The sequence below is a fragment of the Castanea sativa genome, chromosome 10 (genome assembly GCF_040712315.1).
Source record: "Castanea sativa cultivar Marrone di Chiusa Pesio chromosome 10, ASM4071231v1".
NCBI classification, from domain to species: domain Eukaryota; kingdom Viridiplantae; phylum Streptophyta; class Magnoliopsida; order Fagales; family Fagaceae; genus Castanea; species Castanea sativa.
The window spans coordinates 37,825,267-37,842,161 of NC_134022.1; the positions used below are offsets into that span (position 1 = coordinate 37,825,267).

General features: G+C 32.7%; 3 protein-coding genes across 5 annotated transcripts; 2 read left to right on the forward strand and 1 right to left on the reverse strand.

Moving 5' to 3' along the window:
* Positions 1-5,190: 5,190 nt before the first annotated feature.
* On the forward strand, positions 5,191-5,984 carry LOC142614052 (lachrymatory-factor synthase). Its single transcript, XM_075786582.1, has one exon. The coding sequence runs from the start codon at positions 5,266-5,268 to the stop codon at positions 5,755-5,757; it is 492 nt and encodes a 163-aa protein (XP_075642697.1). The 5' UTR covers positions 5,191-5,265; the 3' UTR covers positions 5,758-5,984.
* Positions 5,985-8,465: 2,481 nt separating this feature from the next.
* LOC142613643 (lachrymatory-factor synthase-like) lies at positions 8,466-9,284 on the forward strand. The gene has a single exon (XM_075786082.1). It carries the CDS (start codon positions 8,561-8,563, stop codon positions 9,068-9,070), a length of 510 nt encoding a protein of 169 aa, XP_075642197.1. The 5' UTR covers positions 8,466-8,560; the 3' UTR covers positions 9,071-9,284.
* Positions 9,285-12,289: 3,005 nt separating this feature from the next.
* On the reverse strand, positions 12,290-16,895 carry LOC142612610 (cytochrome B5-like protein). Of its 3 annotated transcripts, XM_075784716.1 has the most exons (9): positions 16,484-16,780; positions 16,339-16,387; positions 16,175-16,226; positions 15,501-15,581; positions 15,262-15,374; positions 15,110-15,150; positions 13,804-13,881; positions 13,606-13,697; positions 12,290-12,651 (listed from the first exon to the last, which is right to left on the reverse strand). In XM_075784716.1, exons 5-9 carry the CDS (start codon positions 15,335-15,337, stop codon positions 12,585-12,587), a joined length of 354 nt encoding a protein of 117 aa, XP_075640831.1. In that variant the 5' UTR covers positions 15,338-15,374; positions 15,501-15,581; positions 16,175-16,226; positions 16,339-16,387; positions 16,484-16,780; the 3' UTR covers positions 12,290-12,584. The 3 variants fall into 3 exon arrangements, with proteins under 3 accessions (XP_075640831.1, XP_075640830.1, XP_075640832.1); XM_075784715.1 differs by lacking the exon at positions 15,501-15,581 and having other exon boundaries at positions 16,484-16,895; XM_075784717.1 differs by lacking the exon at positions 15,501-15,581 and having other exon boundaries at positions 15,262-15,370; positions 16,484-16,823.

Sequence of the window (16,895 nt, forward strand, 5' to 3'; positions counted from 1 at the left end):
TCTATTACTACTCCGTAACCCACCTTCTTATTTGTCGTTACTCTAAATGTTTTATTTCAAAATTAATAAAAAAAACAGATCAAACGCTCTTCTCCCCCAAAACACTCACTCTCTCATGCTTGCTCACCCACTCAAAAGCTTTCATGCTACATTGCTACCCGCTTGATTTATTAGATCGAGAATTATCTGGGTTTTGATCGTGCAATGAAACCGAGGAAGAAGGAGACCCATGGATTTTGGGTTTTGAAGGTTACCAACCTGTGATTTTTTGTTAACATTTTGGGTCTTGATCCATTCGTGTTTCTCTCTATTGAGTGAGTTCCTGACTTTCTGAGCTTGAAGTTTTGTTTTTTCTTTAACTTTCATCTGCTCTTTTCCTCTTATTCTAGGTAGATTTACTTTTTGAAACCTAGGATTTAAATTTTTTCTTTTTTTAAAAAATTGGGTTTCTGCAAAATGGTGTTTCGTTTGAAGTATTATGGATTTGATAGATCTATATGCAAAGTTGTGCCATAATACTGATAGTTAAATTTGGGAAGTGTCAAAAATGATTTATGCATAATCCCTATGCAAACTGAATTTGTGTCAAAAATGGATTTGTTATTTTTGTCAAAAATGATTTATGCAAAGCTGTTCAAATCCATAATATTGATAGTTTCTGCGTAATCCCTATGCATAATTGTCCAAAGTTCTGCCACATTACTGATAGTAATCCCAACATTAGGAGATGTTTTTATAAAAACTTGAATAATATGTGACAATTCTTTTGATATTTTTATTAATATATTAAAGAAAATGCAATATAAAATCCCAAAAACAAATAAATACCATGTTGTTAAACTTCATCTCACAAAAGTTTTCTTAGTTAATGAATTTACTTTTGTTAGCAAATAAAAAGTGCAAGATGAAATTTAGGTTTTCTTCCTTGAGAACTTTGCCTTAAGTTGCCTAATTAAATTCATTTATGTGATTGCGTGGGGATATTGGGCTTTTGCCCTTATTTTGTAAAAAATCTAGCACAATGACCTTGTTTTGAATCTATTTAGGTCTGTATCTCTATTTTACTACTCGATTTAAGAAAAATTGAGTTACAAGTGGAACTTGACATTAGCAATGTCGAGTTCTATGCATATTTTTTCACTTTAATTTTTTTTTAAAGTGATACTCGAGTTTGCTAAAGTCGAGTTTCAATTAAAAATTTACATATAGCTTGATTTTGAGGATATAGAGTTTTATACCGAACTCGATTTTGTTAAAATCGAGTTTCAAAAACACAGTCACGGACCTAAATACTTTCAAAATAGGGACATATTGTGTTATTTTTGCAAAATAAGGGCAAAAGCCCAATATCCTCATGATTGCATTAATCAATGCCACACAAATTGTATTGTCTTTCTACCGATTTTAAGGAATAAAAAAAAATCAGATTTTATCTTCCCAAATACCAATCACATTCAAATATGTGTAGCATTTACACATGCCATTATATGATTGAATTTAATTGAGGAACATAAGATATTGCACATCCATTCTTTGTCTAGTTGCTAGACTTTTGTGCTTATGTATGCTTTGAAGTTCTTGTGAGTTGTGTTTCAAACTTTCTATTTTTGAGTTTGGGGTAAAAAACAAAAACCACCCTTGAACTCTAAGCTAATATCCTAATACTTGATACTATCAAGAAAATTTTCTAATTAGTTTTGGTCCCATGTGTTGAGAGGTGAAAACTCCAAGAAGAACATGATAAGTTTCTTCAAAGAGTAGTTGATAGATTATTTGAGTTAAAAGATTACCCGTAGTTGTGTGTAAAGATTTTGTTTGCTTTGTGAGTATTAGAGGTTTATTGAGTGTATTGGGGTTTTAAGTTTATGAGTTTATGTTGGTGAGGTTATGAGCAAGAAAGTCAATACCGTACCGAAGGCTGTATCGGTTTGGCCAGTGGTACGATATATTTTGGGTACTGGTCAATACCGGTGTACCGTTTTGAGTTTACCGCTATTCTATATTATATATATATATACACACACATACACAAAATTTTTAGAACCATATTTATAAGTATTTAATATTTCACTTATTGTTTATCTCTAACTTACATATCAGCTTATTAATTAATAAAAATATAAAATTAGTGAGGGACAACCGGACAATAATTGAAAATTTGAAATAAAGGAGGTAATTGAAATTTCAAGCTTGTTTCAAGTTTCAATGGTTACATGTGTGAGAGGAAGGGAGAAAGAGTCAGTGCACACAAAATAAGACTACAACAGCCGCACAAAACAAAAGGACCAAAGGGATGCAGCTGTATCAAACAAAACAAAGATATGTCTCAGCAAAATGAAAACAAAACAGTGAGAGGAAGGGAGAAAGAGTGAAAGAGCCACAGCCGTTACTACCACTGGTTTGGACTTTGGAGAGATCCGATCACCGGTCGTCGACTGGAGGTTGCAGCGGACGACAAGGGCAGAAGCTGATTGACAACTAGCGACTTGTGGACGTAGATTATAAGAGATTTAGTTAGATCTTATACTGCTATTTTCATTTCAGTTCTTTGTATTGATTGATTTTTCTTGGAGGTTTTCTTAACAATGGTGATAAGGTTCTGTAAATACCTCCTTCTTCTTCAATTTTTATTTTTATTTTTTATTTTTAATCCGACCCGGATTTACAGCACCATGCTTTTATGTTTTTTTTTTTAAGAAGCTTTTTGTACCGGCTGGTTTTTACTTTCCGCCTGAAATGGCCGATATTCGCTAGTATGCCCGGCATAGTCCGGTATAGACCGGTATTTCGAGCGGTACAATTCAAGGGTGTTTCGGTACCGTTTTATCTACAGGAACGAGAAATACCGGCCATACTGATCGGTATAGTACGGTGTTAACTTCCTTAGTTATGAGTGTTGATGAGTTGGTTAAACCACGTTAAATATTGTTGATAATAATATTAGAGCTTCCGCTATTGCACAATGTTAACCGTCACATGACTTTTTCAAATAATATTTTTCACCCATTTTCTATCCCCATTAGCGTTTTACTCTTTGAGTTTTGATATGTGGGGCCGGTAGTGGTGACTTGAAAGAGCACCTTACGTAAAAGTAATGAGAACTATTAGAGAAAAAGTTATGAAAAGCCAATTCAAAAGGAGAAGAAAACAAAAAAACTGTCACTTGTCTAATGAAAGGTCGGAATATATATATATTTTAAGAAATAATGGAAAGGAAATGAGTACTAAAGTAAATACATATCATAAACTTCACTAAAAAATTATGATAACTTTTAAGAGAGGGTGGACAAATTATATTATACACAACATACTCTCTTAAGTAATGTGAGACAATTACTTTTTTTTTTAAAATTTTTTTTATAATAAAAAACAAACATACACACAAAAGACAAAAAAAACGAAAAGGTCCAATGATTTTAATTGAATAGTTAAACAAGGTTTTTTTTTTTTATTTAAATTTTATAGATTAAAACTATCTCTTTAAAAAATAAAATTTTATATACCATAAAAGAGTTGTAAAGAGCTATTAATTATAGGACAAAATTTAGCTATAAAATTGGTTATTAGGCTACAACCTTATTAAATAAAATAGACATTACTACATATTTTGAAATATAACCGTTGATTGTATGTTCTTTATGCTCTTAATACACATGTCAAATTTTGCGTCAATTGGATGTTATTTACTATATGATCTATAAGCTTATATTTTATGCATAATTTTAAATTACAAAAATTTATAATTTAAAAAATTTATTGATAATAGAACTATTAATATTTAATTTTTTAAAAATTTTGCAAGTATAGAAAATATAAGAAAAAGATGTAATCTAACACGAATTTGTCAAAATTCACCCAAATAAAAATATATTGAATAATGTTTCAGTCTTAGGCTACAACTAAATTGTAACTAAACTTTTATATATATATATATAAGCTGGTTGTAGGTCAGATTGTCTGTGAGTTGGTTCCAATAAATTCAAACTCCAAGATAAGAATTTGGAAGCACCTAGTTTTATTTTATCTATTAAAAGTTTTTTACGCAATAAATTTCCAGATGTAATGTACATGTTCCTCTTTCATATTTATTCAGTTGCATCTAAAAATTTCAAGGCTTTTGGATTAGCATTTTAATATTAAGAGATTAATTTTAATGTTTTAATGAATTTAAAGTTGGCAAAAATTAATATAAATATATAGGAGTTAATATGGAGAATGATGAGTATCTTCCATTCTATCTCTCAATTATTTTGAGAAACTCCCACCAAGACAAAATAAGTATAACAATTTTGTTATTAATTAAATGGGTTATGATTCCCATTAAATCATGACATAAAAGGTGCATAATTTATGCGTATAAATGGGTTGTAATGTTCATTAATCTTGAGTAATACCAATTAGCCTATAAATATAACTATTTAACTAATTCCTCTATTCATATATACATATGTGATATGTATAACAATGTAAAACAACACCCAAATACGATAAGCATTTCTTCTAAAAAAAAAATAAAAATACCATAAACATTTTGACACGCTAAAGCATAAAGAAGTTCCTAGTAAAGAACAGTGTTCTTTTTGGTGAAATTTTGAGATTTAACACCCTGTGCAGAGGTTACTCAAACCATACAACATTGTTGGGCTATTGTCCAAGAAGGTTTGTATTGGTTTTAAGTTTTATCAACCTAGAACTTAAATCTCCTTAAAGAGGGTGAATGTTGTGCTTTCAATTTTTTTTTGTGCAATTTAGTTCTCTCAAACAAATTTTATTCATCATTTTTAATTCAGTGTTTTTTTTAGAAACATATTCTACCAAAAAAGAAAAAGCAAAAAGCAAGGCTTCAACGTTATCATTGGATCATTGCCTATATTATATAGCAGTCAAATCATTACAGTAATTTGCATCATTGTCCACATTTTCGTGAGGTTTGCTGGAATACGTTTTGAATCGGCCATATGTCTATTTAGGTCCGTTTGGATAGAACTTATTGCTAAAAATTGAAAACTGAAAATACTATAGCAAAATAATTTTTAAAGGGTAAAAATTATTGTTCATTCCAAAAGTTACTGTTCATTAGCCTAAAATCACTGTTCATGACCAATGAACAGTAACAAACACGCGTAGGAAAAAAAAAAAAAAAAAGGCAAAACTTGGACGTGGACGGGCTATCCAAACGTACTCTTAAAGGCCCTTGTACAATTTCTGGACTTGCACGCTAGCTTTTGTATCTCTATCTTTCTCTTGCTCAATAAATCTCCATTAATGGAGCCCAAGTCAAATTCTAAATGGGAAGGCAAGGTTTGTACAAAACTCACAAATACCACCGCAGACCAAGTATGGGTTCTGTACAAGGACTTCTTCAACTTCCACAAATGGTTTCCTAGCCTAGCCACTTGCTATGGTATTCATGGCACAAACGGTGAGCCCGGTTGCATCAGATACTGCGCTGGATTCTCAATCCCATCCAACGATGGTGACAATAAGCCCGTTAGCTGGTCCAAGGAAAGATTAATAGCCGTTGATGATGATGAACGCAAATTAAGCTACGAGATTGTGGACAGCAATATTGGGTTCAAGTCATACGTTTCTACGGTCAAGATTGTTCCCAAAGGTGATCAAGGGTGTATGATTGAGTGGTCTTTCACCGTTGATAAGGTGGAAGGGTGGGTTTTAGATGATTTGGTGAAGAAGTATGAGGTGGGATTACAACGCATGGTTAAGAGAATGGAAGATGCACTAGCAAGTTTTGAGTGAGAAGGGTAGTTAAATTATAGACAGTTGTTTTTAATCTTCTTCTTATTATTCTCGTTTTATCTTATTATTAATTTGTAGTTGCTTTTGTATTTCCTGTTTCATCCATGTGAGTTAGGAGTGTGCAAATAGAGTGGTTTGATTATTTATGCTCTATGATAGTTGCAAATAAATTTCATCAAGGTAATTTGTTTCACTAAATTTTCAGACAAATAAATTTAACCATTGCATTTGCGGTGTTGTTCTTTTAGGGCAACTCTAAGTCAGTATTCCATTAAAGGATTTATCCTCAGGTTGAATTCAAATTAGAGATGAATTTGTAGATTTCAATTACCTCAACTGATAAAGTTTTTTGTAATCGAATAATAAATCTGAAATTTAATTTCTGCCTACATCAAAAACTAATATTAATATTTGGAGTGAATATCATAGGTTGAAATTTTCTATAAAAAAATGAGAGATGAAATCTTTTCCATATTGAGATTTTCTATAATATATTCTTTTTTTGGGCCTGCGTTTATATGTAGGAGTGGGACAGACCTCTTACCATCTCCTCTTCTCCTTCTTGGGTATTTGATTTGTGGGAATTTTAATATACTGAAAGGAACTCAAATTCCTTGGCCCATTCTGCAGCAACACGGGCTGCTACTTATGTTTCTGCACAAGGTCAAGCCTTTTCTTCTATAATTAATTTCTAACTACTTATTCAGGAAAAAAAGAAAAACATGTATCACATATGTAGTCATGGATGCAGTCATGCAGCACGCATGAGCATGCAAGATTACTGGTCCTTTCCTTCTATAATTAATTTCCTACTATTTATTCTGGAAAAAAGAAAAAAAGAAAAGAAAAACATATATGCAGTCATGCACACAACAAGCATGTGCATACAAGATTCCTGGATGCACATGCATTCTATGCAAAAGTTGCGTTATTCTCTCCGGCAACCACGACAAATTTCACACTTTCACACTCATTTTTATTACTATATAATTAACAATAAATAGTAGGTCTAATTTTGTCTGCCATATAGAATAGTTATGATTTTTTTTTTTTTTTGATGAAAGAATAGTTATGAAAATTGGTTGCAATTATAGAATAATTCTTTTACTATGATATAATTAGTATACATTATTGGTACATTTTTTCCCCTAAATAAGAAAAGGATAGGAGATAGTGAGTCTGCTCATGATAATAGCTTTTTATAATCAGACCAAGACATCAATTAGTTTTTGGTGTAGATGGTGATTAAATCTCAAATCTCTTATTCAACTATTTAGAAATTTTACCAAAGTTAATTGAAACCCACTAATATTACCTAAACCTGATTGTAGTAATATTCTTCCAAAGGTTAAGAAACTAATAGGCTAATACCTGAAGAGTCTAGACAATAAGACGTTTTCCTCAGTGGATTGAACCAGAATCTAATCTCAATCTTACCTAAATCTCACAAATTTTGAGCAGAAAGACTATAATTAATATAATAAACCAAAATTTTAACTACAATTTTGGGTGGTATACATGATTTTTGATTCCATCATTAACAAAAACCGATCACAGTACAACAGGATTAAGCATTAAAAATTACAGTGAATAGGCATTTTTGAGGCTAAAAGGAAGCTATAACAACGACATCAGACAAAATTTGTCTAGGAACAATCATCATGCTGAATTTCATCCCTTAATGGGTGGTAGACATGATTAGTACCTCAAAACAAACAATTATATAAAAATATTAAGGGAAATGTTAAAAAATGCTTTAGTTTTTTTAAAATAATTTTTTATGTTATGAATAAAAGTAATATTAAGAGCCTCTTTGGGGACAACTTATTTAACTAAAATTGAAAACTGTTTGCTGAAAGTATTGTAGATAATTAAAGCTAAAAAGTAGATAAAATAGTACAGTGAGACCCATAAATTGTACCGAAAAATACAATGGACAGTAACAAAAATAAGCTGAATAGTAAAAGAAAAAAAAATTGTAAATTAATGCCAAACACAACCTAAATTGAAAAAAAGGTCTATTAATAACAAATATCCCAAGATTTCCCAAGAACCTAATATAAATAATATAAACAATAAAAAAAAAAGTTGTAGAAGAATATTTATTTGAGGCACTGATGTTGCAGATGAATATTGTTTTTTTTTTTTTTTTGATTATGCTAACGAGTACTTTTAGGGTATTGATTAACAATCTATTTTAAGAAAATTTTAATAATACTTTTATAGAAAATTAAAAAAACTATCAAAACATTAATTATTATTTTTTATTTTCTTATAATTTTTTTAAAATAAATTATTAAACAATACTTCAATATTATTATTTCCCTTCTTTTTTTACTTTAATGGGAGAACGCATTTAGGTTTGTCCATGACCAGGTGCCAGGTACCTCTATCCATTGCACAATGCAGAGTCAAAAGCATTACTAGGATGGAGCCCACGGCCTCCAGCTCCAAGCACCACCAATAGCGGTCATAATGAAATGGTATCGAAAAAGTATACCACCTCGATGGTATCGCAACAGATGTGTGAGAACTCAGAAGTCTTATAATTATTACTAGAGTGGAACCCGCAGCTCAATAATAAAATTATTACTAGCTAGAAGTCGATGGCTTTGGGAATCGTTTACTTAACTGCCCTTAAATGTATGATTTAGGCCAGTTTGGATGAGAGGGAGTATAGTAGAGAACTCCCGTGTGTACTGTACGTGATAAGTTTTACTACTCTTCTCTGTATATATATATTTTTTTGATAACCTAGTCTTCTCTATTTATAATCCACTATTTTTGTCTCTCTTACATACATATGGCTGGGGAAACAGTAACACAAACAAAGTGGGAAGGCAAAGCCTGTGTTGAACTAGCAATTCCAACAGCACAAGAAGTTTGGCCTTTGGTGGAGGACTTTTGCAACCTACACAAATGGCTTCCTACTATTGATACATGTTACCAAGTAGATGGGATTCCTGGTCAGCCTGGCCTGGTCCGGTACTGCGCTTCCACAATAACATCTTCATCCAATGGCAACGAGGAAACGATGATCAAGTGGGCTAAAGAGAAACTGCTGATGATTGATCCCATCAAACGGTGTTTGAGCTATGAGGTTATTGATAACAACATCGGCATGAAGTCTTACGTGGGGAAATTCATAGTGTCGCCAATCAACGATGATGGCAAAAATGGGTGCAAGATTGAGTGGTCCTTCGTCTGTGATCCGATTGAAGGTCTGAGATTTGAAGATTTTCTTTCTTATATTGAGACTGGTCTCCAGTGGATGGCAAAGAAAATGGAAGATTCCCTCCTATCTACTAGGTGAAATCTGGCCCTACATGCTTTATATTTGTGTTGCTACTGCTGTTGTCAATGAATAATTTTGTCATGCTTCGGCATATATATGAAAATATTATCCTTTCTCAAAAGTCAAAATACTGATTCGGTATATTGTGAGAGAGATGATTTATGTGTTGGATGTACAAAATCCGTTCTTGTGTTTGATACAACGATAAGAAAATTTGCAATGTTTATGTGTTTGAGGTGTTGTTCGAAAAAATACTTATTATATTGTGCTGATCTCTTAAGTTGAATATTAATTGTTGACTATGCATTTACAGTGTTCAATGTTTATGCATTTGAGGTGTTGTATGAAAAACTTTATTATATTGTGTTCATCTCTTAAGTTTTTTTTTTTTTTTTTTTGAGAAACAAACACACACACTAGAGAGAGGCAAATGTTCATCTCTGAAGTTGAATATTTATAATTGACTATATTCATGAAGCATTGATATTAAATTAGTTGAGTATTTGTTGTGTGATTGTGCACTGATTTGTTAGGCATATAATGAGTTGATATAAGCCTTGTAAATGATTACAAGAATCTTTAATTGTGATTAGATTAGTTATTTTAAGGAATAAGATCATGAATTTAAACAAAAAAGATTATGATGACCCAATTTGATGTTGGATTAGATGGTGTTTCTTGTGTGTAATTTAATATGCGGCATTTTCACAAAAAATAAAGTGTACCCAAATCAAAGAATAAAAAACTACCTTAGGTAAAAGCCATTTTAGATAAGGGCATGGTATTCCGGGATTCTCTGACTTGATCTTTTCTAGGAATGCGCCCTGTTGAAAGAGAAAACATAGATCACTATCCTAGAATGTTAGAACATCAAACGATCAAACGATGAATGTTTCAAGAGCAAGACAGACAAGGTAGAGTAATGCTTCAAATTTTGATTTGTTACTGTCTCCCAGTCAGTGAAGATATGGCAGTGGAGGGTGGTATTGATCTGAATCAAGCTGACTGTACTGACATGGAAAGAACTGAACTACATGGATTGATAAGGGCACTAGCATTGGCGGTGGCAGGTGTAAACACCTCTCAGTTACTATTTTACAACCTAAGCCACCCAAAATCCACTTCATCCGGATTTGCAAATTTAAAAAAATTTGCAAGGTTGCATAAGTTGTAAAAAAAAAAAAAAAAATGTGGTTGTGTGTGAAGAGAAAAAGTGAGTGAGAAAAGGAAAGAGAATAATACTTTTTATTATTTTATTAGATAGTTTATATATTATTTTGTTGGGTTGTATGTCAAAATAAAAATTGAAATGTAAAATAAGTTGTAAAATGAGTTGGTAAAATAAATAAAGTAATGTTTCAGTATGCAAAATAGGTTTTTTTTTTTTTGGCATTCCCGTATGCTAATACTCTAAACTTGGAAAATATGCAATTGCCCTAGATAGAATGGGAGACAGTATTCATGAAAGTACGGCCCTATTAGATAGAATGGGAGACAGTATCCATAAAAGCATTAAGCTTAAACTCTACTCCTTCTTCCTCTCTCTTCAAATTCAAATTGGCCATAATTAATTGGGTTCGGTTAATGTATGCTGTTAACCATTCATTTAAAGAAAGTTTTTATGGAAAAAAAGAAAAAGAAAAAAAAAGTTAAGTTTGTGCAGAAGAGTTGTGCACCAGTAAAAAAAGGAAAAGATGAAAAAGATAACTCGCATGCTCTGAGCCTGACACCGTTTTGAGTGGCAATATGTTAGCACAAAATAGTGAATACTGGACCCCTTTTTTTAGCTAAAGCAAAATATTGGACCTCACAGCTAGCTAATGAATTTTTAGGAGTCAATGATGCTGGATATATATATATGTATAAACAAGCTAAGGAACAACAACAAGCCGAGAGCTAGTTATTGCCTAATTATCCATATTACAAAACCCCACAACAGAAACAGAAGAAACTACAAAAAAATCCAGTATTTGATTCCTTCCCAGACTAGCAAGAGCATCTTAAGCAGCATTTGATTCCTTCACATGCTGAATAAGGTGATTAGGAATCCTCTGCAACATCTTAAGCAGCACTTGTCCATGACCAAGTGCCAGCTGCCAGGTACCTTATCCACTGCAGATTGCAGAGTCAAAAGCATTACAAGGATGGAGCCAACGGCCTCCAAGCACCACCCATAGCGGTCATGATGGGATGGTATCGAAAAAGTATGCCACCTCGATGGTATCGCAACAGATGTGTGTGAGAACTCAGAATGTATTAAAATTATTAATTATTAGAGTGCTCAATAATACTAGAAGTCGACGCCTTTGGGAGTCGTTCTACTTAACAGACATTTAATGTATGATTTAATCATACACCTAATTGCACATCCATTGCCCTTTAATCTATTCTTAATTGCCTATAAGGTATGATTTAGGCCAGTTTGGATGAGAGGGAGTAATGAGGAGTATAGTAGATTACTCACGTGTGTATGTAATCCACTCTTTTTGTCTCTCACACTCACATCACATATGGCTGGGGAAAATACGAAAAAGTTTAAGGTATACACCTTAAAATGAGCAAAGGCTACATGTACTAGGAAATGTCTTGAAACATTTTAAGGTATACACCTTAAATGTTGAGGTTTTAAAATTTTGATATTGTCAAATTTTATATTTGAGGGGAGGTCAGTAAGGTTATTTTCATTTAATATGTGGCCTTCGCTCATTTTCCAAATATAGAGAAATTAGTTGATTTCAAAGAAGAGAGAGAGAAGAAGAGAGAGGGGGGGGGGGGGGGGTGGATTGTGAACCATACTCTCACCTCCACCACTCTTTAATCCAGACCACCATAATTGCATTTATGATTTTTGGCTTGGTTAAGTATTTGCTTTTTTTGATTAAAAAATATATATAATTGCTAGCGTTTGCTGCTATGAAATCTCATATGGGTTATGATTAAAATGGTGGAATTTGGTTCTCTTTAGATTGTAGGCTTTTGATTGATTTATTGATTTGTGTGTGGATTGATTATTGTGCTTTGTATTTGTTTAGAATTGAAATTTGCCATATGGGTATTTCTTATTTCACATCAAGGAGAATTGGGCTAAAAAATTATTGTCTAGAGGTTGGAGATTTTTGGATCTTCAACCATGTCACACAAACCTTTTTCATCCATCATTACAATTTTAACACATTTGAAGGTGGGAAACTATTGACGTATTTGAAAGGTTAAAGATCAAAATGGCACAATGTAAAGTTTGGGACCAAATAGGTAATTTAACCAATGAATTTTCTAAAATTGCGTTTTATTAAGATGGAGAGATTGTGTGAGGCATGTGAATTTCATATACTAGTGAAAAGGTAATGTGACGTGTTGCTATTGGAGGGGTTTTGAAACAACGTTGTTTCCCTTGTCAATTTACAAATCAATGGCTGCAATTAACTACCGCTCTGGTTCTCTGGATCTCCAATCAGTAAGGCAAAAACCCCAAGAGAACAATAAGATTCTGAAAGTACATTATTCTTGTTTACAGACCAACGGTTGTAACCGATTACCTCTCCAAATCTCCAATGTAAAAGTCATCAATCATGTCAAAGACTCGGGTTGCATGCTGTGGCCTGCCAAATGGAAGATTAACAAGTTGTCATGAATTTTGGTTGTGATGCAAATAGTAATAATGAAAGGAAACTTAGGCTAACTATTGATCATTATTCATCCGTTTGTAAACATCAAGAATTACACTTTGCATGGAATATAACCCAAATAGCAATGTGTTATTTACAAAAAGATTACAAGCATATATTTGGAGTGAGAGAGATTGCTATCTTTAAAGTAGGAGTTTTAACTGCTATACAGGAGTTGTTCCATCTTTATAAATTGCCAAATGACATGACGTCCCAAGGCTAGGTCCTGTCTTCGCATAAAACAATTCTGAGCCCAACAAAGGAGGCTTCAATTCAGAGGAGAACCAATATAAAATTTTTAGTTATATGTTTATTGGTTGAACCTAATCAGTTAGAACTTGGGATAATGCTTTGTTCAGTAAAAACTCGTTGCACACAACCCTGAGGGGTTGGACCGAGTGGCTCTTTGGCTTAAAGGTGCCTCAGAAAGCATCACTCAGGTTCAATCTTAGCCAAGCAATTTGGTTGCCATGCAGGGGTTTATCTTTGATAATTGCATAGTTGCAATTGCATGCTTCATTATTGTTATCCAAATATTAACAAAAGCTGAGATGTTAATCGCAACCAGATGGACAAGAAAAAAAAATTCTTCAAAATTCTGTACACTTAGAATACGTTTGGATGCAGCGTTTTCCAGCTGCGTTCACGTTTTTTTTTTTTTTTTCCACGCGCATATGTTACTGTTCATTGGCCATGAACAGTGATTTTAGGCCAATGAACAGTACTTTTGGGATGAACAGTACTTTTTACACATTAAAAAATTATTTTTGTACAGTGTTTTCAGTTTTCAGTTTTCAGCAATAAATTCTATCCAAACGGACTCTTAATGAAGAGGAAAAGGAAAAACAAGTAGTGAAAAGTAAAATTGTTCAGCCAAAAGATGCGTACCCATAAAACCCTTCAGTTGAATCATCACCAGCATGTGCTAAGATGGCATCACCACCTGGATGTTCCTCTACGTACGAGGTAACATCATAAACCTACAGTCCAGGAAAAGAAAATGGGTGACATAAGAAACTTATTAAAGGGTTCTGAATGTATGAGTTTTAGATTTCAACTTTCAAATGAAGCTTTAACACAGAGTACCTTGTCCTTGATGATGATCCAACAATCAGTTTTCTTGTTATGCACCAAGACGTCAGCTTTACTGTAGATTTTGGATACCTAACAACAAAATGCACAATTGGAGAGTCATGAAATAGATTTCTGATTGATCAAAGGCAAAGAAAGGACATTGAGAATATTTTTTAAGTTTTAATAATGCAGAAGTACGAAAGAGTAATAGACATCTTGATTCTCTATCTCAATATTGTACCAGCAATGGAATTCATATGCAGTTTGATATAGCACATATTAATCAAGGTTTAATGCCATATATTGTTTGAAATTTGAAGATCAAGTTTATGGAGTTTGGGCATCTTCATCAACTATGGATCTCTTCATCAAGAAATAAAGTCTATCCTTCCCACTTAAGCAATGTCCAATGAACATGGAACAAGATCTATCTGAACGGTGAACACCCTCCCCTCTCCTCCTTAATCTTTCCTCCAATTACAAGAGATTGTTTTAGGGGAAAACTTTTGTGTATATTTTGGTTTAACCAAATAATTCTTCCTTCATGTATCCATCCTAATCTCCTTCTAGAAGGTGCTATTAATGAACCAAGTTCATTTGCAGTTAAGGTAAACATTTGTCTCACAATTGCAATAATACTTTATGGTTTTAATTAATCATCAAAAGGAATGCCATTAACTAGCAAATAGTTCAATAGTAAAGAAAAATAAGACTGCTCTTAGAAAGGCCAAGTGCATAAAGGGAAGAGAAAGCTTTTAGCAAAATTGAAGCATAGATCAAGTAAATCAAATTCCTTTTCACCAAACATTTTCCATAAGCACCCACAACTTCAAACTATAATAGCAGTTGGCATGTTGTCATTTAAACAAACAGAAGCTCCCAATTTTCTCTTTTTTAATTATTTTTTTTTTGAAACTTCATGTTTGTTTTAGTTGGAACCAGAAAGTACAAAAAAATTCTGAAACCAAGCCTAAATTTTAATCTTTAAAACAACGAATCAGGTTAACATTTCACACTTCTTCGTAAACCAAAACAACACTTAACAAAAAAGTAAAAACCGAATATTATTCTTCCTTCTTACCAATATATATATATATATATATATATATATATATATATATATATATATATATATATATATATATATATATTATCCTTCATTTGAAGTTCCTCAAATTTCTTAACAACCAAACAGAACATCAAGTACAAATCATGTAAAGCACAAATCGTGTAAGCAGAAATCTGAAGGAATTAAATCAATAAAAAAAAATCCAAAGTAAGATTAATAATTTATGGAGCTAAGTAGTTTACTAATTACCTTCTTATTGCTAGCAGTTGACTCAACTTTTTTTGTACCACCTACATTAAACATTTTTCATTTCCTCCAAATCAAACATTATGTACATATTCATCACAATATTGGGTAAGTAGAAAATATGAAGGTGAAAATGTAGAAGATACAAACTTTACCAGATTTATGGACTTGTGGGATTAAAATGAAAGCTCCCAATAAAACACCCAGAATCAATAACAGCACAGCAATCATCGTATCTCAAAGCTCAGCTCCTCGTATTTCTTACTAGCTTTAATCAGATTTCAAACAAATCAAACTAAAAATAAAAAATAAAAAATGTACAAGAATGTGCTATGAAAGCTTAAATGGGTTTTCTCTTCCTATAAAACCAAAAGGCAAATCTAAAAGAACTCACTGTTAATTGAAATTTAAATGGGTTTTTGTTTGGTACCCAACAGCTGCCGGTGGTAACCAAACTGGTTGGCTAAGATTGAACCTGGTTGATAAAAAAAATATTGAACCTGGGTGATGCATTCTGAGGCACCTTTAAGCCAAAGAGTCACTTGATCCAACCCCTCAAGGTTGTGTGCAATGAATTTCAACTAAACAAAGCATTATCCCGAGCTCTAACTGATTAAATTAAAACAACAAAGGTTTAACTAAAGTTTTTATTTTGGTTTTGCTCTGAATTGAAGCCCTTTACAATCTAACTCTTCATAATATGTTAGAATCCACAACTTTCAGAGTTAGCATATTATGAAATAGGAGTAATTAAATATAAAGGGCACTCAACGGTCAAATTACCAACAAAAATAAACAGTACAACTAATATAAAGGGTCAGAATAAATTTTCAAAATGTAAAGAGAAATGTTACATCCACAATATTTTCACAATTCTTTTGCGACAATCTTAGCTTTAAGGTGTACTTTTAGTTTAGGAAAAAAAAAAAACCATACTTGAAACTTGAAACACACAAAAGTGCAAAACTTGAAACATACACAAGCACACTCGACCCAACCAGGCATTATAATTCATACCCATCACCACTTCATCATAAACTTGAATAAGTTATGGGGAAAAAATTATACCTCGGTCAGCAGTTAGTCACACTCTCCCACAGGTTCACCTTCTCTTCTTGTTCTAAAAGAAACAGAATCACAATATACCATCCATAAAGCTTCAAATCAATGTCAAAATAATAACCCCAATAAACACGAAAATCACAAAAAGATATGGTTGAAGTAGATCGAACCTTTAGATTTTGAAAAAGGCTTCAGCTTTTCCCAACTCTTTTCCTATTCCTAAAAACCCAATCCAAAAATATGTACAAACTTAAAAAAAAAATATTATCAAGCATAACATAGTAACCAAAAAAGGAGAGGGGAAAAGAAATAAACCTGAACAAGATGGAGATGGTGAGAGTCTGAGAGATTGGAGACGAGAGAGATAGAGCGGAAAAAATGACTCCGTGAGGCTGTGAGATCGGTGCTCGGCGGTGGCAGTGTGGCAAGGTGCTCACCGGTGGCAATGTGGCAAGCTTTTCGGCGGCTGCTAGATTTTGATGACTGGGTATCGGGGAGAAAAGAGTGACAGTGAAGGAGAAGCGAATGAGATTTGATTTCGTATTCTGAAACCGGAAAAAAACAGCTCGGCGAAGTTTTTGATGGATTAAAAGATATGGGTTCAATTCCAGTGGACTAAAAATCTATTGACGGTGTTTTGCTATGATGATAAATGATTTAAGTTAAATCTCTTTAAAAAATAAATAAAAGTGTTTTAGGTATCAAATGATACTATATCAAATATATC

Excerpts from the sequence above, each read along its gene's own strand:
- LOC142613643 (XM_075786082.1), top strand. The coding sequence starts at position 8,561 with ATGGCTGGGGAAACAGTAACACAAACAAAGTGGGAAGGCAAAGCCTGT.
- LOC142612610 (XM_075784715.1), bottom strand. The coding sequence starts at position 15,337 with ATGATTGCTGTGCTGTTATTGATTCTGGGTGTTTTATTGGGAGCTTTC. Across the intron at positions 15,151-15,261 it reads CCCACAAGTCCATAAATCTG|GTGGTACAAAAAAAGTTGAG; the intron begins GTAAAGTTTGTA and ends TGTTTAATGTAG. Across the intron at positions 12,652-13,605 it reads TCAACTGAAGGGTTTTATGG|GCCACAGCATGCAACCCGAG; the intron begins GTACGCATCTTT and ends TCCATTTGGCAG.
- LOC142614052 (XM_075786582.1), top strand. The coding sequence starts at position 5,266 with ATGGAGCCCAAGTCAAATTCTAAATGGGAAGGCAAGGTTTGTACAAAA.